Genomic DNA, 24,004 nt, shown 5'->3' on the forward strand with positions numbered 1-24,004 from the left:
ACCCCCTGTCCCAGCCCAGAGCCTGCACCCAAACTCTCTGCCAGAGCCCACACCCCTGCCCCAGGCTCAGCCCGGAGCCACCTCCTACACAGGGCCGGTCCACAACATTTTGGCACCTGAGGTGGGGAGCTCAAATGACGCCCCCGTGCCCCCTCGCACCAGCAGCAGACACAATTTTCTACACTCTGGGTCCTAGTGGCGTGCTCCTCCCTCTCCCCCCCCCCCAGTCTGGCACCTAAGGTGGCTGCCTCAGTTCGCCTCAAGGTAAGGCCAGCCCTGCTCCTACACTCCGAACCCTTCAGCCCCAGCCCAGAGCCCACGCTCCCTCCTGCACCTCAACCCCCTGCCCCAGCCTGGTGAAAGTGAGTGAGGGTAGGGAAGAGCAAGCGACGGGGGTAGGGGGCTGGAGTGAGTGGGGGCAGGGCCTCAAAGAAGGGGCGGGGCCTCGAGGAAGGGGGCAGGGCAAGGGTGTTTGGGTTTGTGCCATTAGACAGTTGGGGGGCCCCCCAGTGGTGGGGCATGCTAATGCTATGAGCTTTGAGATTCTCTGATTAAAAGTACCAGCTGGCTCTGCTATTGGAAGTTCAGATTGGTTTCTGTTGGGTTCAGATCCCCGCCCAGCCCTGCCTGAGAGAAATGTGTTCATACAAGGAGCATGGATCACAATAGCCCTGTAAATAAAGCAACCCCTTGCGCTGTGCACCAGAAAGACGATTTCTGCTCGGTGGTGTACCACCAGGGAAAGTGACTTCTCTTCAAGCTGCGGACCACACACGTCAATTGAATGTTTCAAAAGCAGCTCCTAGGAGTTGGTCCAAGGCAAATATAGCTCCCTACGCTCCACCCTTGGACTTCCTGAGCGGGTGAAAACAGGAAGCAAAAGTTTTCCTTTAAGAAGAGCCATGCCGCTTATGATACCCTGCCATCCCATTGCACCTTGGAGCAAAAGCTCTTCTCCCACCTTTTAGTTAGGTGTATTCTCCCCATTTGACAGAGGGGGGAAACTGAGGCACAGATGTAACCTGTTAAGTGACTTGACCAAGGAAACACATGGCAGAGCCGAGAATCAGACCTAGATTTCTTGGCTTGGAGCCCTGCATTTAACCACAAACCCCTTCATCTTGCCATACGTTTATGGATCGAATCTGAGGGTGACATTAAGGACCTAAGAGGCTGGAAAAGAAAAGGGACCTATCTTGCGGTATAGGATTGTTCCCTGCTCTGTGTATACCTGCATGCCTTATATGGACTGCTTGCGGCACAGCCGAGCTGGGCAAGTCACCCTCGCTGAAGTGGACAGTGAATTATGGTGCCGGTGCCGTGCTGAAAAGGACCGTGGAGTTCCGGGGGAGCAGGGAGGAAGTCCGTATAATAAATCACTCTTAACAAAGGCTCCCCCAGCCTGGACACCCCTCCACTCTCCTTTGTGCAGTGGGCATCCTCCGAGTGATGGCCTGATGAGCCCTGAACCTCCTGCGCTAGTAAGTTCCTGCGGCGTGTAAATCCTCCAGCTGGGGAGGAAAGCCAGTGAATTGTAGCGTCGGCGCGTCTGGGGAATCGGAGAATGGGGCTTTGTTCCTGCTCTCCAGCGCTCCCCGAAGCAGGCTGGGACAGTGCGGGGCTTTGTTTAGCAGCACTCGTGGGGTAGGCTTGCTGCCTGATGAAGGATTGCACGGATTTGTTAATTATGGATGGATTGATTAGAAAAGCTGAAGGGCTTTTGGGCAGAGGGCTCTGGTAGGTTGAAGGGCAGCGGGAGGTGGGGGGGTGTGGTTAAAAAAATCTTCCCTTGCTGCTGACCGCATGAAGGTGTAGCGGCTTGTGTGCTGCAGTGGGGAACACATGTATCATGTAAGCATGTTTAGTGTGCAACAGACATGTGCGCAGTGTGTTTTGAATAGCAATGGCTCGCCTGTTTCCCAGTGCTTTGAGCTGACTCTCATGCTGCTCTTAACAGCAGAAGCCAGGCAAGTGTGAAAATTGCCGAGCAAGGTAAATGATGCAAGGCGAAGGATCATGGAAAGCACCGAAATACACAGGAGGAGGGGGCAATACGTTGCCTGGAGCTGGGGAGATATTGGACGTGGTGATCCAGGGGATGTAACCTAGTGGAGAGGAATTCATTGAATGACGTTCCCTTTAAATCATACTTCTATTTTACATGCCTCTAACATGCATATAACAGTAATTGACCCATTGGATTGAAGCGACAGGGGTTTTTTGTTTCTAAGCAACTGGAGAACAAAGGTAATGAGCAGCCAATGCCTAGCTTCCCTTTGAGGGTTTGGTAATTCTATCTCGGGGCCCTGTGTCTCTTGCCCAGAACACAGGCCTGGATCTGTGTTTCAGCAAAGTAGGCAACTTGCTGTGGGAGGGAGGAAAGGAGCTGTGGGTGTGGTGATCAGAGACTCTGGTAGTTCAGCGCTCAGAAGCCCAGAGGAACTGAAGCCGCAGCAGCCCAAGGAAAACATGATTGTTCATCTTATGTGAAGTAAGTTATTTTAGCCACCAGTGTGTACGTTAAAGCTGCCTTCGCTTGACCTTAAATGGCCAGATTGCATGAGGGAGTGTTTAAGGTTACTCTCCCCGGATTAAATAGACAAGGTAAAATGCAGTTGAAATCTTTTTGACCGTGGAGAGCCCTTTAATTGTGCCAGTGGTGGTAGAATTCAGTGCATTTCCTGGAGTGTCTGCCACAGGCAGGGTTTATTGGCATTCTGCTTTCTTATCAAGGGGAGGGAGGGCTCAAGGTGTCTTAATTAGGGGCGGGGGGGGGGGAATGGGGTGGATATTGGTGCTACTGGTGAATGTAAGATACAGCAGCACTGGGAGAGAATTGAGTCCTCAGCAGTGTCACAAGGTTAAAATAGGAGCCCTGAGACCTCTTAGGAGAAACGCAAGATGACCCTGGCAAAAGGAAGGGGGAGAATCTAGCTGGAGTCACCTTTCCTCAGCAGACCGATTGGAGCCTGTTTGTGTGGGAACTTGTTCCTGTATCGAATGAGACAGACCCGGAGGAGGCAGGAAGCTCCGATTTTTACCTGGGATCAGTAGCTTGGTGAAGCCAGATTCAGCACCCTGCGTGCAGCTCAGGATTGGAGCCTCCCTGGCTGAGCAAAAACAAATACCAGGCTTATTAGTCACGGTGGAAGAGCGTGCCCGGGTGCTCTGCAAATGGCACAATTGCTGTCATTCTCCCGACGAGTTTACTGCGAAGTTTTAGACTAGCCTGGTGTGATTGCAAGTCTGGCTGGAGCATTTTGGAATGCAGGTGGACTTTGGTATCTTAAAAGCCTCTCCAAACGCTGATTGCAGGTAAACTGTCTTGCCAGGTTGCATTGACTTTATTTGCAGTCCAGTAGCTCTCCGAGGTCTCCTCAAAACCCCAAAGTGGCCTGTTGTGCTAGGTGCTGTACAGACACCTGGTGAGCTCTCGTTCAAATGGAGGGTTGTCTAATCTTTGGAAGAGAAGGGGATCAGTGTTAATAGTCCTGTACTAAGTGGCCTGTTTCCGTGCTGATGAGTTTAGAGGTCTGACACATCGCAGAGGGTGGATGGCCCAGTGGTTGAGACACTGGCCTAGGACTTGGGTTCACGTTCCTGCTCGTGGGGCTCAAGTTCATGCCACAGGCTTCCTGCAGGACCTTGGGCAGGCTGCTTATTCTTGGGACCTGCGTTCCCCCGTCTGTAAAATGGGCACTGCCCTGCCTCACAAGGGCGTCGTGAGGATAAATACACTACTGGTTATGAAGCACGGGGATGCAATGGTGACGGGTGCCATATAAGTATCTTAATTAGCACAGTTCTGTTTCATGGACTCTTTCGTGACCGCTCCCACAATGCTCTGGAGCTATAGCATGGGGTGGCCAGACTTACATATGGCAATCTTAAGAAATTCAAGAGCCAGGGTGCACCTGTGTGGGTCAAGGCTTCCGCCCCACTCCTGCTGAAGTCCCAAGCCCTGGCAGCTGTGCCCTGCTGGGCAGAAGCCCTCAGACCCTACTCCCCATTGGGCAGAAGCTCCTACCCCCCCCCCCCCCACCCTGCTGCAAGGCAGAGGTCCCGAGCTACCCCCGCCCCCTGCAGTTTGGTAGGTGGAGAATCGGGGGGGGGGGGGCTCCGTGAGTTGCACTTTAACTGTAAAAGAGCCGCCTGTGGCTTGTGAGCCAGTTTAGCCAGCCCTGCTATAGCAGGAGCGAACAGCGGAGAGATGAGATGGAGCTGCGGGAAGAAGGCAGTTCAGGGTAGGGGAGTTTGAGGGTGGATTAGCAGCCCCCCCCCCCGAGTGGGTCGCTGGTGGGGTTTGATGGGCAGCAGAGACCACTGCCTTACAGATTGCTGGCACCTGACTGGCACTTGCTGCTGCGAAGGTTGGTGCTCATCTTACCTGCCTTCCTTTTAAGGACAGGAGGGAAGCCAAGAGACAGCGTGAGGAGCAGGGGAGAAGCGGCACTGTTGTAATATGCTTAATTGCTCTGAATTGTCTTCGCTGGCACTGCGGGGAAGTTCTCGCCCGTCTGCAATTCACAGGCTTCGTTCTTTGGAGAGAAGTCGTTTAGGGCCTGATCCAAAGCACGTTGTTTAGGGAAAGACTTTCACCAACTTCCGCGGGCTCTGGCTCCGGCCCAGACGCTCTGCCTCTCTCCAGTCTTTGAGAACAGATGTTGCTTTCAAAGGCTACGCCGAGATCCTAGTTCCCTCAGCAAGAGCAGCGCAGGCAAACTTTGTGTAGGGACCAGGTGGGGAGTGGGCCTGGATCGAGGGGGGCTGGAATCCTCTCCTTCCAGTGTCCAGTACAAAGGCTGGACCCTGGCATCCGGGCAGGTGGGCTGCAGGCTTTAGGGTTGTCAACAGTCCTGTATTACAAGGGATGTCGCTTATTTACATGGCAAATTGCCTGTCCTGTACTAAATCCATACGGGACACCTTTTGTCCTGTATTTCAACATATTAAAACTATTCTCCTGACGTAAAGTCAGTCTTCTTATTATGTTGGTGTCCAAGGCTATAAAGTTTGTACAATTAGACAGTGTAGTAATGCAGAATCGGTCCTGTGACTTACTGAACCAATGTACCTATAGGGCAGGGGTTCCCAAACTATGGGGCATGCCCCCCGGGGGGGAGCATGGTAAGTTTATTGCGGGGGGGGGGGCACGAAGCCCTGACGGGCCATGCTGAAAGGCTGGAGTCCGGCAGGGGAAATGGACAGGGCTCTGTGCTGGTGGTCTCGGCTGCGAGGACCAGGCTCCCTGCCCTGCCCACCATGTTCCCTGCCTGCCGCAGCAGCCACCAGCTAGCAGTTATGCTCCTCTACTGGGGATGTTGGTGGGCACTCTGCGAGTGGGGGACAGAAGACAACACCCCAGGAGTACCGAGCCCCCTGCCAGACAGCCCCTTCCTGAGCCTGGCCCTTCAGCGCAGCTCCAGGGCACGCAGCCCCATCCACTTACCCTGCCAGACAGAGCTGGTGCAGGGAAAGCAGACAGGGCCATGCTCAAGGGCTGTAGTCAGGAGGGGGCCCTGTCCAGCAGGGGGTCAGTACTCCCAGGTGCATCTTTCCACTCCCCTCCCGACACCAGGCCCTGTAGTGCTGCCCTGTTCACTTCCCCTACGCAGGTGGGGAGCCAGATGGGCAGGGAGCCAGGTCCCGGCAGCCAAGACTGCCTGACTGCTGTGTGGAGTGGAAAGTTTCCTCAATTTCCACATGGCTAGTACTCCCCACCCCCTGTGGTACTGGGCACCCCACCCCTGGCACCTTTGGGTACAGGGTACTCCTCCCCCATAAGGGTGCTAAGAAAAAAGTCCCGTATTTTTGAAATACAATGTTGACAACCCCAGCCGCAGTCCGTTAGCAATCATGGCAGTTGCTATGATCTCCTCCTGCTCCTCTGACTTGCCCACTATTTCTCAGCTCCTGGGGAGTGTCAGAGTTTCTGGTCCATGCAGTGAACCCGTAGAAGTTGTGTACTGGGGTTCACAGAATCATAGAATATCAGGATTGGAAGGGACCTCAGGAGGTCATCTAGTCCAACCCCCTGCTCAAAGCAGGACCAACCCCAACGAAATCATCCCAGCCAGGGCTTTGTCAAGCCTGACCTTAAAAATCTCTAAGGAAGGAGATTCACCTCCCTAGGGAACCCATTCCAGTGCTTCACCACCCTCCTAGTGAAATATCCAACCTAGACCTCCCCCACTGCAACTTGAGACCATTGCTCCTTGTTCTGTCATCTGGTACCACTGAGAACAGCCGAGCTCCATCCTCTTTGGAACCCCCTTTCAGGTAGTTGAAAGCAGCTATCAAATCCCCCCTCATTCTTCTCTTCTGCAGACTAAACAATCCCAGTTCCCTCAGCCTCTCCTCATAAATCATGTGCTCCAGCCCTCTAATCATTTTTGTTGCCCTCCGCTGGACTCTCTCCAATTTTTCCACATCCTTCTTGTAGTGTGGGGCCCAAAACGGGACACAGTACTCCAGATGAGGCCTCACCAATGCCGAATAGAGGGGAACGATCAGCCTGGGAGGATTGCACCCAATAACTCCATAACTAGACATTTCGGATTCCGTTGGTGCCTGCTTAGCGCTGTGCAAAGCGAGAGAGGCTGCCAACTCGGACTGGTTGTGCTTTCCCCCACATACTTTGCTTATGTGTCACTGGGGTTGAAACCACCGACTAAGCGCCATATAGTCCTGCTGCTTTACTGCTCTTGACCCTCTTCTCCCTACCCCCGGGATCTATAACTTCCTCATTAGACTCCTAGGGCCCAGGATTCTGCCCTTTTAAGACCATTGGAGTTTTGTCAGTGGGCCCAGGATTTCACTCATATATCGAAGGGGATAGAAGAAGCTCAGTTAGTCATCATAATTTTGCCCCCCAAGGTTATTTTTTGAAGGAAGCCTGTTCAAATAATACAAATGCTCCCGCAAAAAACATTTGGGTTTTTCAAAACTTTTTTTTTTTGGTCAGATCAAAATAAACATGTGGTCTTTGTGGCTTCCCTCTTCTCCCCCATTTCTGGTGGCGTTGGGGAGGACAAATCTGAAAACCGAACCTCTCTCCGGGATTTGATGCATCACACTTAAAAAGAAAGTGCTTTTGAAACGGCAAAAAAGAAAGTGCTTTTGAAACGGCAGAAAATACTGCCCACTCTCGGGACCAGCTCTAGGCAATGCCAACCTTCCTAGCATCTCTCTCCTAGATTTACCAAACTTGATAGTCAAGATCATGAAAACTGTTGCCAACCTGACCTTTAATTCTCCTTAACTATTACTAGGTCCATAATAGTACTTACCTGATCCTTCTGAGTTCACAGTACTTCAGCACTTTTACCATCTCACTTTTATATTAACGTAAAGCCCTAGCAGCCTTAGTCATGGAGCAGCACCCCACTGTGCTAGGTGCTGTACAAACACAGATCAAAAAAACCGTCCCTGTCCCAAAGAGTTTGTAATCGAAGACAAGAGACAACACACGGATACGGACAAATGGGGGAACACAAGGAAAGAATGAGACCATGTCTGTCAGCAGAACAGATAGTGGTCTCAGCTTCGCTGTTGTCATGTTTTTTGTAGGCCTTTCTGTCCCTACAACCTCCCTCTCTATTAGAACATACTCCAAGAGCGGACCCTTCAATTCCTTCAACTGGCTTTCAATCTCCTGTAACCCATTTGGGTTTAGAGAGCATGGCCCCTTTAAATCTTTTTCCTAAGGGGAGAGGGGGAGCAGTGAGAGAATGGAGGGAAACTCCAGGGGGTGGCTCTGGAGCTCCAGAGAGAGAAGGGCTGCAGCCCGCAGCCCCTCACAGAGTGAAGCAGCAGAGAACCTGCCTGGAGCCTGGGAAGGACAGGGCCGAGCGGGGACACCCCAGGACAGGAGCCAGGAGGAGCACTGTGCCGGGGGGGACTCGCCCGAGAAGGACCCAGTATCCCGGCTACCCAGAGCTGAATGGGGCTGTGAGTACTGGGGCTTGGGACTCTGCACTGGGAATAAGGAGGGAGGCTGCTAGCTGGTTTGTGTACACAGAATCAATCCCTTACCTCTCTCTAAAAGTGCAAAGTTTCAAAAAGTTCAATGAATAGAAGATTGTTGGGGGCAGGATAGATCTGGGCAAGGAGAAGAAGTCTGGAAATATATGTGAGAAGCGAGGGACGTATGCTTGTTTTGTTAAAATATTATATGTTTGCTGTTGAAGAAAAAAATCCGGAATACTTAATGACAGCATGGCAAGAAAATCCTCCAAATAGTAATGATTAACCTGTTGAACTGGAGATAGTTCACCTCCCAACGACTTCATAAATATCTGGTTCAGTTACATTTGGTAACTGAAATAACCAAACAATCATTCATTTTTTGATAAATAATCTGAAAAGTTTTCAAAATAAATCACTGTTTAAAAATATATAGTGTGTACCTTCTAAAAATGAAACCTACATCTATCTCTGAGTTGTGAAGAATCAGTATTAAGGTTATAACAACCAACAAGAATGCACTTTGATGTAGAAAACCATGATTAAATCGAGTCTTCCTGACTAGTGATTTAAATCAAATCCACCCTGACACTAACGCAATATGCTGTGTGAAAGTCTGGTGTGAAGAGCTTGCTTCAGAGTGTCTATTGGCCAAAATAAGGCGTGGACCTATTTTTTCCTCATGAGATGAAAGATCTCTGTTGGGACTCTAGTCTGAATGCAGACACTGCAGCATAATACAATGCTGGGATGTGGCTTATCACAGTTGCATGGACTAGAAACATGGCTTAACGTTTAAGGAAGAAAGAACAATGGGCTGGTTTAGACCAAATCAGAGCCTTTCCCCAGACTCCTAGAATTGGCTCTCTGGACCAGTCTTAAATACATCTGTGGAAAAACTCAGAACACGTGGTGACTAGAAAAGACCATCTCAGAACCCATTATTGGAAAGTTCCGTTATGGTGCAGGTGTGGTCGCCCCATCTCAAAAAAGATCTATTGGAATGGGAAAAGGTTCAGAAAAGGGCAACAAAAATGAGGGGTATGGAACGGCTTCCGTATGAGGGGAGATTAATAAGACTGGGACTTTTCAGCTTGGAAAAGAGACAGCTAAGGGGGGGGGGATATAATAGAGGTCTATAAAATCATGGAAGTGTTATTTACTCCTTCTCATAACAGAAGAACTAGGGGTCACCCAATGAAATTAATAGGCAGCAGATTTAAAACAAAAAAAGGAAGGATTGTTTTCATACAACGCACAGACAGTTTGTGGAACTTTTTGCCAGAGGATGTTGTGAAGGCCAAGACTATAACAGAGTTCAAAAAAGAACTAGATAAGTTCATGGAGGATCGGTCCATCAATGGCTATTAGCAGCGCCAGCTCTAGGCACCAGCTAAGGAAGCAGGTGTCTGGGGTGGCAAATCTGAGGGGGCGGCACTCCGTCTTTTTTTTTTCTTTTTTTCCTTCTTAGGCGGCAGCTTTTTCATTTTTTCTTTTTCGGCGGCACTGCTGCGGCCGCCTTCCCCCCCCCCCCTTCTTTGCTTCGCTGCTTCGGGCGGCAAAAATGGTAGAGCCTGCCCTGGCTATTAACCAGGATGGGCAGGGTGGGTGTCCCTAGTCTCTGTTTGCTAGAAGCTGGGAATGGGCGACAGGGGATGGATCACTTGATGATTCCCTGTTTTGTTCATTCCCTCTGGGGCACCTGGCATTGGCCACTGTTGGCAGACAGGATACTGGGCTAGATGGACCTTTGGTCTGACCCAGTATGGCCGTTCTTATGGTTCAAGCTTGTATCCATCCAATCGCTAGTGGTACTTGTAGGGCTGCTTTAAGGCCCTTAATAACCAGATTTTTCTGAAATGGTGATCTTGAGATTTTGATGCCACCCATCGCTGTTACCCAAGATACTGCATTGTGGCGTTCAGCTCCACGAGAAATGCTGTACTAGCCAGAGCAGTCTGAATATTGGCCTCAAAATGCCTTGATTCCATAGCACCACATGTGCCAAACCAGCTTGGTTTTCCAAAGTGCACCACTGTGTTGGAGAACATTTTATAGGGTTGCCAACATGATGCTTAAAAAAATAAGGGACTGTTTTCTTAGCATCCCTGCCCCACCCATTCTCCCAATAGTATTATGAATAATAAAAAGCAGGACTTGCCTACATTCACCAGGGGTATTTCTTGCTGCTATTTGCAACTTCCGCTTGTGTTGTACATAGATGAAGGGGCGGGGAAAGGGACATCCCTGTTAATAAGGGACTGTTGGCAACCCTGTGTGATACTAAACTGAGCTCCTGCATGGATGCTAAAGATTTCAGGGACCTGAAAATTAAGGTCAGCCCCAACGTTCTTGTGAAAACTCTTCTGTCTCCCTTGACTTTTGATGGCATGTTTGCAGCCGCCTCTGGAGAGGAGCGTGCCAGAGATGGAAATGATGGAGCCCCATGCTAAATCGTTGGGATGAAAGGCACCAAAAGAATCTAGAAGAGGAATCCGTCTGTAGCCCAACCCTTCGCTCTATGAGGCAACTTGTTCATACAACTTTACATATAGACACGCAGGTGCAATAATAAAAGCAACTGGGAAAAACTAAGGCGTAAACAAAACCATGTCAAGTATGTTGTGCCCTGTTTGGGGTAGGGAGCATCCTCTCTGTGTCTGCACAGTGTCTAGCCCAATGGGAAACTGATCATTGACTAAGAAAAAATAACCTCTTGGTTTGGTTGCAGTAGTGCCTGAACGGTGCTCTAGGTACATCCCAAGCACAGAAGGGCTCAGTTCCTGCCCTGGAAAGTGTAGAGTCTAAAATGGCAAAGGCAGCATGGGGAGAAGGCATAAGTTCAGAAATCTTAGGCATGTGCTTACCAATAGCCTTATTAGGGGTGTCTTCACTGCAGAATTAGCCTGGGTTAGACTAGCCTGGGTCTGAGCAGTCCCACTATAAAGCCCTCCCGCACTGGTGCTGTGCTTCCCTGTGTGTCGCTAGGACTTCTGGGGGCACATCTTTAGTCCTGCAGCAAGCTGAACGGCTCTCGTAGTCTCTTTCCCAGTGACTTGTGGGAGAACTTGTTGGTCCTTCTAGGCCCACGGGGAATTGTGGGAAGGCACTGGGGGACTGTCAGCTCTTGAGTGACTTAGCCTGCCTCCTCACTGCAGAGTGGGTGGGTTACTGAGCTGAGTGAAAGAAAAACCTAGGCTCTAACCCAGCATCTCCTTCTGGGAATTAATAGTCCTGTTAAAGGTTCCATTACCTTCTCCTTTGCAATGTATTTCGTAAACTGGCCATGATCTAACCCACTCTTCTGTAGGAGGTGTTGACTCATGCCTAACATCTAAGGGCCTTTTCCATCAGTGGTCATTCTGATGAAATAAGTGAGTGTAGGGTATAGGACTGCAAGTTAGAATTGGGTTCTACTCCCACTTGGGTTGGGCCTTTGACCAGTCCAAAAATAAGTGGTCAAATATTTTAAAGCACTAACTTATTAGAAGAGTAACAAAAAACAGAAGAAGACTGTATGGCCTCCAATAGGCTTAGCCTTATGTGTAACTACAAAATAAAAAACCCAAGTTCCTTAACTGAGTTAACTGAGGGAAAAATATGAAACAATGACATTCTAGAAAATGAAAAAATGGCACCCTGAAGCCATCGAAAAGGTAGGCTGCCACCTATGTCAGACCATTCTTGCTTGAATGTTTGACAGTATTTGATTGTGGTCACATTGAATTTTATTTTACCAGACAATTGGCTGGCTTGCCAAGGCTGAACTCCCAGCTCTGCCACTGGACAGGTCAACTAACCTCTCTTTCTGTGTATATGTGTGTTCCTATCCCCCAATGGGTGTTATACTTTCTCATTTCTTAAAGACGTGCCTAGGTCCATGCATTTTGTGGGGAGCTTATTTGCCAGCTCTATTATGCCTTGGATAGGGCTTGTTACCACAGATAATCCATCCACTCAGCTGGGATTAAAGGTGGCTCCCTTCTAATGGAAGTTTTGGTTCTTGTGCGATGAGTTTTTGGAGTGGGAAGATCTTGGATCTGGCTTCCACGTCTCACTTATCACCGGGCTTTGGGCTACTTGGTGGAGGCTTAGATCTTGGTGGCGCCATGGAGACAATTACTCAGTTACCCTAGAGCAGTGTTTCTCAACCTTTTTGATACCAGGGACCCGGCTTGCCGCCTTCCTGAACTGTCTCCGGGACTGGCACCCGTCCACGGATGAGTCATTGAGAAACACTTCCCTAGAGGACATTTTCCAACCCCCCCCCTCCCCCCCCCCCCCCGTAACTGGATGTGAAGCATGCTGGCAGGGCAGTGTGTGGGAAGCTTGTTCTATTGCTGTCCTGTAGATCAGCAGAGGGCTTCATTCCCCAAGGCGGCCTGTCTGACTCCTCTCGCCGGTGCTAAATCCACACAGCTTTTAAAGCTAGAGATTATGGTTACATGCAAACTAAGAAGTTCACTTGTACATAATGTCAGATCTGCACAGAACTTGGCAGCTCTGCTTTTTAAAGTGTCTTGATCCAGGGGTGCCAAAGATGGGTGTGTGCATAGGCTCCGTATTAAGAGTGGGAGCAGATTTTTCCAGAGTGGGCAGATCATACCGGTGTTGTCTTTATGGATCCAACAAACTTACATGGAGAAAACAACGGAGTCTTGTGAAACTGCTGTCCAGGGGGCCCCTGTGACTACTGGTAAAGTTCAATCCTCCCACTCTACTGCTGTGCTGCAGTTTTCATTCAGTTCCTCACATGAGCTTGCAGTGACCTGTGCTTGCCCTTGCCTGTTGTGGGTTATTTAAAGTCTGCAGCCCTGAATCAGCATCAACCTTGTTCAATAAGCGACAGATTTTACCTCTCCTTAGTGCTATCAGACTCTGGGTGTATAAGCGCAGACTCTGTTCAAATAATTGTCTGGGTAAAGGGCTTGAGTCAACAGAGCTGGGAAATCAAGGTGGAAATTCTGCCCTTACCCCACTATGCCTCATTAGATCATGTGGTATAGCAAGTTTATATGTCATGGATGTTGTATCAAATGCTATTTTAAAAGTCTGAGTGCTTGATTACTTAATAAGTGATGTCAACCCATGACTGTAATTTTGAGTACTAGAGCTAGTAGGCAGCCTTCCAGTGAAAGCGAAAACCGATTGCAAAAGCTTTTAGCAATGCAGTGTGTGGTGTAGGGGTTGAGAGAGAACTGGATTAGAGAAGTCCTTCATCCTGTCTCTAGTGGCTTGTCCCTGATGGTTCAGAAGAAGGCATTCCTAATGCACACTGCCTGGATCAGAAGTGAGTAGGTGATTAGGAATGTGGGAAGGAGCCCGGGGTCGGAATCTGTGAAGAGCAAAGCTGGCTGAAAGGGTGACATTTCAGCGAGCCCCCCCCCCCCCCCAAAAAACCCTAAAATTTCTATCAATTTCAAAATGTCAGATTTCAGCCTGATCTAACTTTGTGTTCTCCGTGGATGTAGTAGATCTCATGCACCAGCTAGCTTGCACGCTAACCCTGATTAAGCAAAACACTTCTTCCTAAAGCTAGGGAACATGCTTCCGTGCTTACGATTCAGTGATCAGGGTGCAAGCTTGGGATTTTGGAGCTCTGGGTTCAATTCCCTGCTCTGCCAAAGACTTCTTATGACCTTGGCCAAATCAGTTAAGATTAGATTTTCAAAGGCATTGGGCATCTAAAGATAATGGTGGATGCCTAGTGGGATTTTTTCAGTTGCATTTAGCTGGGAACAGAACCCGTTTAGGTGCTTTTGAACATTTCCCTAGATCAGGGGTCGGCAACCTTTCAGAAGTGCTGTGCCGAGTCTTCATTTATTCACTCTGATTTAAGGTTTCGCGTGCCAGTCATACATTTTGACATTTTTAGAAGGTCTGTTTCTAGAAGTCTATAATATATAACTAAACTATTGTTGTATGTAAAGTAAATAAGGTTTTTAAAATGTTTAAGAAGCTTCATTTAAAATTAAATTAAAATGCAGAGTCCCCCGGGACCGGTGGCCAGGACCCGGGCAGTGTGAGTGCCACTGAAAATCAGCTTGCGCGCCGCCTTTTGCACGCGTGCCATAGGCTGCCTACCCCTGCCCTAGATGCCCATAGCATCGTTAGGTTCCTAATACCTTTGGATATCCATCTCTGTTTCTCTGTGCCTCATTTGTCAATCTGTAAAATAGGGATGATATTTCCCTAGTTCACGGAGGTGTTGCATTTATCCTCGCATTAAATTGTAAGGTGTTCCAATCCCAATATTGGGGGGCCGTGTAAGATCATAAGAGATCTAAGTGAGGAGAAATTTCATCTTCAGGTTTACAGGCAGTGGAATAAATGCACCTAAAACCCAAATTGTTTAGACAACTACAGTCTTCTTGCTGTCTTTGACTTTTTTTCACTTCTGCTTTCTGGTTCAGTAGTCCCCCGCACTTGTGCAGTCTGGAACTTGGAAGGGGAGTGGGGTTAAGATGCCTGTCTTGTCTTGATTTTATTATGATGCACGGGCGTTTCCTGTCCCAATGTTCTTGCGAAAAACAGCTTTTTAAGTCATGCGCACTGTTCCAACGTTATGGAATTTCATAACCCTGTAATTTAGGGAAGTTAAGTGCCCATGGCTATCACAGAGAGCCTCAGAAAAAGTCTTGTTTGTAGTCTGTTACAGTGGCACATTTTCTATTAGCGGTAGCGCCAAACCACATTCACTCTGCTCTTGATTTTCTTCACTGCTTGAGTTCTTTCCATTGTGGATCTCCATGACGTTAGCTAGCAGCACTTGGGTTAGTATTTTTCTCCTTTTTAAAGAGGAAGCAATAGGAATTTGTTGATTGGCCTGTGAACACAAGCAGTATTACTCAAGCACTTCCGTTATGTGCAGCAGTGAGGACAGATGTAACTGGACAGCCAGAGCAATCCGACTTTCTGCTCCCTTGGGGTGGATGTGGTCAGAGCAGCTGTTGTGGTGGATAGCTTGGTGGCAGCATACAACACATTTTGCTGCCAATGGAGGTGAGTTGAGTCTCGTTGGCACACAGCTAACGGTGTGGGAAGTTTGAACTAACCCTGTCCTCACCGTACGTGCTTTGGGCATAAAGGGGCTTCCTTCAGGAGAGCGAGTCCAGCTCTTGGGGCATTAATTCAGTGTTAGAAATGCTCAAGGCCTTCTTTTGAAAGCTCCGATGCTTGCGGAAGTCTTGCAAGGAGGCAGCATGGTCTGTTGACAAAGGCAGTGGTCTGAGAATTAGTGTTTGGAGGAGGGAAACTGGGCTCTGTTCTCAGCTCTGCCACTGACCTTGCAGTGTGACCTTGGGCAAGTCACTTCACCTCTCTGTCCCTCTAGTTCCCCTCCCACTTTTATCTCTTTAGATTGCTCTTTTGGGCTGGGAGCGTCTCTCGCTGTGTGTGCAGCGCCAAGCACCAGGAGGGCCCAATTTGGGGGCCTGGAGGCCCTGCTGTGATGTAGGGTTCTTTATAGTGAACGGCTTTACCTCTGTTTGCATCTAGGACATGTATGCCACTGAAGCGGCCGAGTCGCTCCTACAATCCGAAGAAACCTTCTCTGCGTGTCTAGCGCGTATCAACGCCATCGTTCTCAAGCCCCTGCTCCAGGCGGGTAAGCCCACAGAGGAGAATGTAGCCATCTGCTCGTGAATCTCTGCTTCCCGGTATCTGATCGATGCAGTACTTGGGCTTCAATGGTAACTGAGGCAGGTGTATTGGAAGGTGTTCTAACCTGGGGAAATGGAATCTAAACCCTAATCCGAGCTCTAAAGCTACGTCTGCACTACACACCGCTTTTGGTGGTGTGTAGCGATGTGTAGCCCCGCGCCGCAGTGAAGAAACAAGCTGCGTCCACCCTGTGATATGTAGATACACATGTCAGCGAAAAGCTCGGGTGAGGGAGGCAGCAGGGAAAGGCACTTTTCCCCGCAGCGGGGGAAGGGCACCAGCAGCTGGGAGATGGCAGAACACGATACGGCTAAAATAGCAATGTAAACGGGGAAGGCAAGGCTTGGCTGAGTAGGGAGCCGTGTAGGGCCTGTATTCAGGGGCATAACCACACTCTTCAAGCGTGTCTATGCGCTACTTGCCTAAGCTATGCCTTGCTGTCTACACTGCTACTTAACCCCATGCAAAGGGTGCTACCCTAGTACATACTCTACGAGGTTGCATGTGACCTCTCGTCCAAGACGTAGGCTTGGATCATTGAGGGCTGTTTCCTTGCTCTTACTGGGGTAAATCCAGATTCCTACTGGTGTGAGACTAGAGTCAGACCTATAGTAGATCTAAACTGGTGCTACTTTCCATTCAGGTCCTTGGTGTTGAAAACCAAGCCCCCAATCTTGCATCCACTTGCAAGCTTGTTTCAGCACGGAGGAGTGAAGTTCGAACGGTTCTCACTCCCTTGCCTAGTCCCCTAAACCGCTGTGCTCCTTCTGCCTTATCCTCTTGATAGCGATGACCACCCAGCTCTTCGCAAATAGAACTTGCACAGCCAGATCCTCAGCTGTGGATTGATCCACCCTACTTCTTAAGGTAGAGGGTGCCCACACATGCTAGCCATCAGCTCTTCTCTCTGTAGAATGTCTCAGATTCATGTACATGTGTCCATTGAGGAAATACAATACCAAAGTAATGCACTGCACCATGCGTCTCCCAGGAGACTACTTGGGTCTCATCGCCAAGTCCTGCCTTGAGTGCAGGGGACTGGACCAGAAGACCTCTCGAGGTCCCTTCCAGTCCTACACTTCTATCATTCTATGACTTTGTAGTATCTTCTCTTCTTGGTCTCTTTCAAAGAGCCTCATGAGCAGAAAGGAAAGGATAACTTGAAATTATTGCTGCTTTTGAACGACTGCTTCCACGCTCTCTGGGACCTGACAGAGGAAAACCACCGGACGCTGAAAGAGAAGTTCAGCATCTCCCCGTCGCTCTGCCTCCAAGACCTCTACATCCTGTGGAAGGGAGATCTGTTTCTCAGTGTCTACATCCAGTAAGTACAAAGACACTATAATGTCGATTACTGAAGCAAACCTATAGACTAGAGATCAGGATGAAATCTTTGTCTATCTCGGCAGTTCTCAAGCTGCGGGTCAGGACCCCAAAGTGGGTCATGAGCCCATTTGAATGGGGTCGCCAGGGCTGACTTAAACTAGCTGTGGCCCAGGGCTGAAGCCCGAGCCCTACCACCTGGGGCTGAAGCCAAAGCCCAAGGGCTTCAGCCCTGGGCAGTGGGGCTCAGGTTACAGGCCCCTGCCTGAGGCTGAAGCTCTTGGGCTTCAGCTTTGGCCCCCTCGCCTGGAGCGGTGGGGCTCGGGCTTTGGCCTCTCCACTTGGGGCAGTGGGGTCGGGCGGGCTCAAGCTTCGGCCCCCCTTCTTGGGTCCTATAGTAATTTGTGTTGTCAGAAGGGGGTCACGGTGCAACGAAGTTTGAGAACCCCTGGTATCTAGTTTGTCCTTTCCTTAGCTGTGGCTGTGATTTTTCCTCTAAAGAGGTTTAAGATGAAGACTTGCCTTCTGGTGCACACTGATATTTAGAAGCTTTATAGGGGTAGAGGGTGGGGATATAAGCCATGACTGAGTTATATGCAAGCCGAGTTTGTGTTGTGATCAGGATGGGAGGACTTGTGTCTAGATCGGGGTGGGGTGTGGGGATGGAAGCAGACCTCCCTGGGACACGGAGTGGAAAAAGTAACGTGTCACAGTCATTAGAATCTATTAAAGTACAACCACCTGCTCCTATGCAGAAGTGTTTTCAGGATTGGGCTCTGATGTGCTATAAACTCCATTAAAATCTGGGATGACCGGCAGCTTATCGTTGCTCTGCCGTTCGTTAGAAACGCAATCATCTCAAACTCAGGACGCTGGATATCACACCATGCTCTCTGCGTAGGCCGGGCTCTGCGTGGGTGTCGGGGCCCGTGCTAGCAGATCGGATTGCCTACACACCCTGGTCCCGATCCTGCAATGTCACATGCTTAGCATGCAAGGTGATCTGACTCTGCGGGTGTACACTGGTGTGTTAATGGTGGGGGAGAGAGAGACATCCATACTAAAGCCATCTCCCTCTCATGCTTCTGGGGAGCAGCAACGTGTGGGTGGCGAGGCAGGGGGGTTACAAATGATATAACAACCCACCCCCAGCAGAACGCCTGGTGGTTTTAAGGAATTAGAGAAAATGGAGCAGAACACATGCTGACATTGTGGCTGTCTGCTTCTAGTGGTGAGATGTCTACTGGGTTTAGTCTAGCAGACCTGGTCCTGTGCCTCAGTAGAAGCCCATAGGTTTAGATCACCGGTCTTGGGTTCAGTCCCTGCAGACTAATCCTCCGGGGCTGTTGTTGCCTGAGCAAAGTGGATCTTAAGGTACTTTCCTGGTAATCAGCCTAGTGGAGAATGTTCCCCATTAATAATCTCCCAAGGGACGTTATACAAGGCATTGGAGAGCATGCTGTAGGGAACATGCGTGGAGGGAATAGTCTATGGGCTTAGTCTCCATCTCGGACACCCTGGGCAAAAAGGTAACAGACATGATCGGCTTTCAAACGAGCCACAAGATTCTCCCAGTGCCTCTTAAACCTGGTAGCTACCACTTGACCCAAACTCGGCCTCTCTTTCTCTTTACCTACAGATACTTTGTCACCTTTGCAAACTGTGTTGTAGTCCAGGGCTTTGACCAGGCGGCAAAGAATAAAAGGTTAGTGGCTTCAGACCCTCCAGTGTCCTGTTCAGCCTGAGGGAATAACCCTGTCTGCATGAGGGAAAGCTAAAGGAGTGAGACTTCAAGCAGGCCTTAGAGTCCCCTGGCTTATGGGAGCTGGCCTTGCTACAGTGGTATACTGGCCAGAAAGTGCCTCATCACGCTAGTAATCCAGCCAGTGTGTTAACGGGACGGCACGGAGTAATCTCTACTTCATGGCTGGGTTGCAAACCTACCATGCGGGCTTCTCCCAGCTTCAGTGGAGGCCACGATGCCAGGTTACCCCCTAACCACTAGGCTAAAAGTTCTATGGGGCGGTACCACCACCTCCTCCACCGACTTTGAATCTGACCCTTTAAAAATGCCAGGAAACAAACGCTTTGGGTCAAACCACTTCTTTAAATCAAGCGGGTGTGTTGGGTTGAACTGCTGAAAGGTCTCAACTTTTTCGAATTTGAACCCAAACCCCGCTTGGAACTGCTGGCGAACTGAAAAATCAGTGATGTGCTCAGCTCTAATAGTGACCGAACTGAGTGTTTAGATCCCGGGCAGGAAGGAGAGCAAAAAGGGACCAGAATGTGCCGCTTAGTGTGTCACAGCATGTCAACCAACGAGCGCAGCTACTTTTTAAGGTATGTCTACACTGATGTCGTGAGGTGTGATGGCAGCATGTGTAAACATGCCTGCCCTAGCTCAGTACTAATGGCAGTGAAGCTGCAGTAGCATGCACTGTAGTGCGGGCTGTACAAGTCTTCCTGGAACCTTGCCCCCCCCCAGGCTAACCCGTGCAGAAATGCACTGCTACAGCTTCACTGCTCCAATACCAAAGCTATTTGAGCAGCAACTGAACACCGATTGCAGGTTAGGTAGTCTCCTAGAACCGGAGCCGCTGCTGCTCTCTCACGATCTTGATGGATTCTGAGATGGTCCTTACCTCAAAGTGAGGAGGGATCCCCTGTGATTTGCTCTCCCAGCTCCTTCCAGCCGATCTTGCTGGGAAACAATGAGGGGAGAGAGTCACTGAGGTAAAGAGAGGCAAGCACTGAAAAGGTCAAAGACCTCGGTCTCCGGCAGAAGCTCCATTTCAGCTCCACGGAATTACATCTTGTGCAATTTCTCAGGTGCGTAGTGGAGACAGACCATGCAAACTGCCATTTGACTAGAACGTTCAAAAGCCTGCTCATAATTAGGCACGAGTAACCGCTGCAGAATTGCAAAATCGCTCAGGTAGAGAGCAGATAAAATCAGAACGGCTGGAGGATTTGCCCTGTTAGAAGTGTCCAGAGAAGCATTTAATTTCCAGTCAGAACTGGAAGGCCTGGAAATTTGCACATACGGCACACGTTTTCTCTGCTATTTGAAAGATTTTTGCAGTCTTGCCAAGGACAATAGCAGAGCTGCCGGCTGTGCTGTCCGCTTGCTCTTTCTAGATCAGTGGCTTTCCACCTGGGGTCAGGGGTCTTCAGACTGCCCAAGATTTCCAAAGGGGTCCACACCTCCATTTGAAATTTTTAAGGGTTCTCAAATGAAAAAGGTTGAAAACCACTGGCCTAGATGCTGCAAAAGTAACTTCCCTCTCCCCTTAATTCCTGATCAGTTTCACTCAGTGAGTTATGACGTGTAACAGATCTACAGTCGAATGACTGCATTTCAACACTGAATAGCTTTGGTTGGTAGCCAGCACATAATTTATATTAATATAAAGATAGAGTTGGGGGCGAGGGCTGTGTGCGTTAGTGGTAGGGGAACCGCACATGGTTAAGGTAAATATTCAGACGTTGCGGTTTTCATCCAAATTTGGGTCTGTAAAACTGGGCCAGGAACGTCATTACAATAGCTTTTCTTACACTGTGTTTATTGCCGGTCCTTACCGTAATGAGTCCTGTGGAAAAGGATATTGAAAAGACAATCGAGCTGGACTTCAGTAGTTTGGGGCTTTTATCTGAATCGGTCCACTAGTGTATTGTGTCTAGTGTGTAACTCCAGCAGTGTGACTGTAACACCATACTCCTTAGGTGTACTTTACAAAAAGGGTAAGTGATTTTTGCCAAGGTCATGTGGCAGGTGTGGAATAGAGCTCTGGTATATGGTCTCCCAGTCCAGTGACTGCCCCACTAGACTACACTTCTACATTGGCCATAGTTACTGACATCCCTGCCTGGGAGTCACCGGTGCCCTGTCAGCAAAGTTGCCGTGTAGCATGGGTGTGACTGAATATTTGTTTGGCTGAGCAGGTGGGCGGTCGTGAAAAGTTGCCTCGTTAAGAGAGGTTAGACACTACTAAGCGTGGGGACGCATGCCCAGTAATGAACTGGTATCTTGTTGACTGGAAACCTTGCAGTGAATTCTGGAAGACACACAAGACAGCACTGAAGCAATTCCTTGCAGACTTCACCTCTGAGACATCCATACCGGTGGCCCTGCATACAGTACTCCATAAACCTCTCCGGGATCACGTGCAGCAATATGCCCTCATCCTTACCAGGCTCAGCGAGGCCATTGGCAAGGTAACTAGACTATTCATACTGGTATTCGACAACCAGTCTCGGTATTCCATACACAGAGCTCTGGAATATTGTGATACTGTAACCACCATATGCTGTAAGGAAAATGTATGTAACAGGCAGACAGGGTGGTAGGGGGCCGTGTTGGTGCAGATTCCTTCATCTAAAGACTCTAAAACACTTTACTGTAAAATCATTAGGCATTGCCAATACTTTCTGCCAGCTCTAGTTGCAAATAGTTTGATCACCAAAAAATGCGCTTTTGGTCAACCTGAAAACGTTGAGTTTTGCCAAATAGTATCAACTGAACCAAAAAAACCAAAATGTTTTGGAAATATCCAAATGAAACACTTGTTTTGACCTGACTTGAAGTTATTTTGACTTTCCAGTGCGCCAACAATCTCAATTTCATTTTTGGTTTAACCTGATGTGAAGCTTTTGTTTTGTTTTTGGAATTGCCAATGTATAGAAAAATCCACTATTTGCCCATCCTAAATGGCAACACAACACAGGCCACCCATAATACAGCTAGGTATACAGAGGGGAAGTAAGTGGCCCAGGTTCACCCAATAAGCAGAGGAATAGATCCCAGAGGCTTGATGCTGTAATTTGCTCTAACCATTAGACAATAGAATGACAGATTCCAAGGCCAAAAGGGATGGCTGTGATTACCTGTATAATACAGGCCAGAGAACTCCCCTAAAATAATTCCTAGATCAGAGCTTTTAATAAATCAGCAGTTCACACACTAGTAATAAGGGCCAGCACAATGAATTCAGAGCTGCCACGGCTGTCCTACAGCTGTGATGTAGGAAGAGATGGAGATCTGGTATAGTTCTAGCTGAAACATTCCTAACGGCACATTCTCCTGTTGACAGAGCCCGGACCGAGAACTCGTCACCAGTGCGGCCAAGCAATATGCCAAGCTGCAGTCTTTCATCAGCCAAGTCCTGGATGAAGCCTGCCTGACCAAAGCCCTGTGGAAGTCCTTGGGACACAAACTCACGGTGAGTCAGAAACAGCATCTCGGTGGCCCTCCAGTCTGCTTTCCTTCATGGTCATGCTGATGGCCCAGGACAAGAGATTCCAGAGCATGCATTGTACTAGGAACTAGACAAGTCCTCAGGAAGGGAATCCTTTATTGCATCCACTTTACCAAAGGGCTGGCCATTCCAATGCCTTCCCCATGGTTCTGGAGAGCCATACAGCGGGCCCCAGGTCTTGTATTCTCAGGTTAGGTTCCATAACGGGTTCATTCACGGAGGCTGTTCAACATCCCGTTCACCAAAGAAGGGTGACCCCCAAAATATTCAGGGGTCAGTGTGGCTTAATTGACTAGCCAAATCTCTAAGCCCCCCTCCAATGCTACAAAACCCCCATTCCTGCCTCAGACCTCCACACAACTGCCCCGATCAGATCCCCAAACATTCCCTTTTCAGTCTGTACAAATCCCCACTGCCCTCCCGTCCTAGGGGGCCTGTGTTCTGCCTGTCTGGGGTGGCGCTGCGACCTCTGAGCAGGGGCCCTGCTGCTTGCTATTCCTTCGGCATCCTTTCTCCTTAAAAGGTGCAAGTAATAGTGGCCAAGCTCCTGCTGGTGTCTTGAAGCCTACAAAATATACATGGCCTCCCTAATCCTCTACCTGGGGGTGACCAACCATCCTGCTCCCCCACTCTGGGGCTTGCAGGGGTCTGTCTCATGTTCCTTTGCCTGGGAGCAGCATCGGGCTCTGGCTGTAACTCTTCTTCCATGGCACTTCCAGCAAGTGCTTGTCCCCACCAGAAGTGAGAGAACATTTATCCAGACACCTCAACTGCAGTGCCTTCAGGTTTTTTTTGTTCCAAAAGTAGGCAAGAGTTCGGCAGGCTTCCTATGTTATCTGCTTCCTTCCACCCCTCTCTTCCTGGGGAGGCAAAGTTAGTATTGCTCCCACATTCTAGTCTTCTCTAGGGCTGCGTGACTGGTTCAGACGTGACTATGAGCTTCCTTGAACCAGGCCCCATTCAAGCATATGGAACCCAAATGTTCTTGGGGACAAAGACAGAAGTAGACTCAGTGAAGACTTATCTAGGTCTCCCGCTTCCAGGGTGCGGCCTTGGAGGTTTCCAAGGGTTCTCCATCACTGGAAACCTTGCGTGGTTGAAGCTCTAGTTTGAGGAAACTCTTCTGTTTGGCTTCTTCTGCCCCCGTAGCTCTCTAACGTTGGCAGTCAGCTAGTCTCTCTGAGGTGATCAGAGTGAGATGCCCTGTACCCATTCCTACAGGTGCTTCTCTTTGGGGAGTCCATGAGCTCTTTCTCCATCACGTACTTCCTTGGTTCCCTTGGCAGGAGTGGCTCTGTGTTCCTGAGCGCAGGCTGCTGGAAGACAGCAAAAACCTTCCGGTCTTCGCCAGCGTGGGCCGAACCAACCGGGTTTTGCTCTTTGATGACATCCTAGTGCTGATTCAGGTGAGTCGGCCCTGGGAGGAGGATAAAGAGCTAACATAGTCGTCGTGAAAGGCTCAGTACTGCTGAAAGTGACGCCACTTCGGTTCAAATACCATAGTGGAGTCTGGCTGTAGTTTGAAATGCTCCAGCTCAGATCCATGTATGTTTTGACTTTCAATGGAGATTAAGAGAAGAAAGCTGGGTAGGGAGGGAGAAGAAGAGCCCTAGCATAATTTTCTTTCCCAGTACACCTGTGCAATTGTAACAGATCCATGCTACTTAATGTCCATGGTTGGAAGTGTCCTTAGCAGGGCCGGCGCTTCTATTTAGGCAAACTAGGCAGTTGCCTAGGGCACCAGGATTTGGGGGGGGGCAGCATTTTGCCGCCCTTGGCGGCAATTCGGTGGCGGGGGG

At 49.3% G+C, this 24,004-nt stretch overlaps 1 protein-coding gene across 1 annotated transcript in view; it reads left to right on the forward strand.

Annotated features, from left to right (window-relative positions):
* The first annotated feature begins 2,410 nt into the window (after positions 1-2,410).
* The window catches only part of ALS2CL (ALS2 C-terminal like), a 49,816-nt gene continuing 28,222 nt past the window's right edge, over positions 2,411-24,004 (forward strand). Inside the window, exons 1-7 of the mRNA XM_026651993.1 lie at positions 2,411-2,491; positions 15,463-15,571; positions 16,759-16,951; positions 18,590-18,655; positions 21,000-21,165; positions 22,041-22,169; positions 23,492-23,611. Of these exons, the coding sequence (XP_026507778.1) occupies positions 15,466-15,571; positions 16,759-16,951; positions 18,590-18,655; positions 21,000-21,165; positions 22,041-22,169; positions 23,492-23,611 (780 nt within the window). The 5' untranslated portion in view covers positions 2,411-2,491; positions 15,463-15,465. The remainder of the gene's footprint in view (positions 2,492-15,462; positions 15,572-16,758; positions 16,952-18,589; positions 18,656-20,999; positions 21,166-22,040; positions 22,170-23,491; positions 23,612-24,004) is intronic.

This window comes from Terrapene carolina, unplaced genomic scaffold (genome assembly GCF_002925995.2).
Source record: "Terrapene carolina triunguis isolate 2854851 unplaced genomic scaffold, T_m_triunguis-2.0 Scaffold111, whole genome shotgun sequence".
Taxonomy (NCBI): Eukaryota; Metazoa; Chordata; order Testudines; family Emydidae; genus Terrapene; species Terrapene triunguis.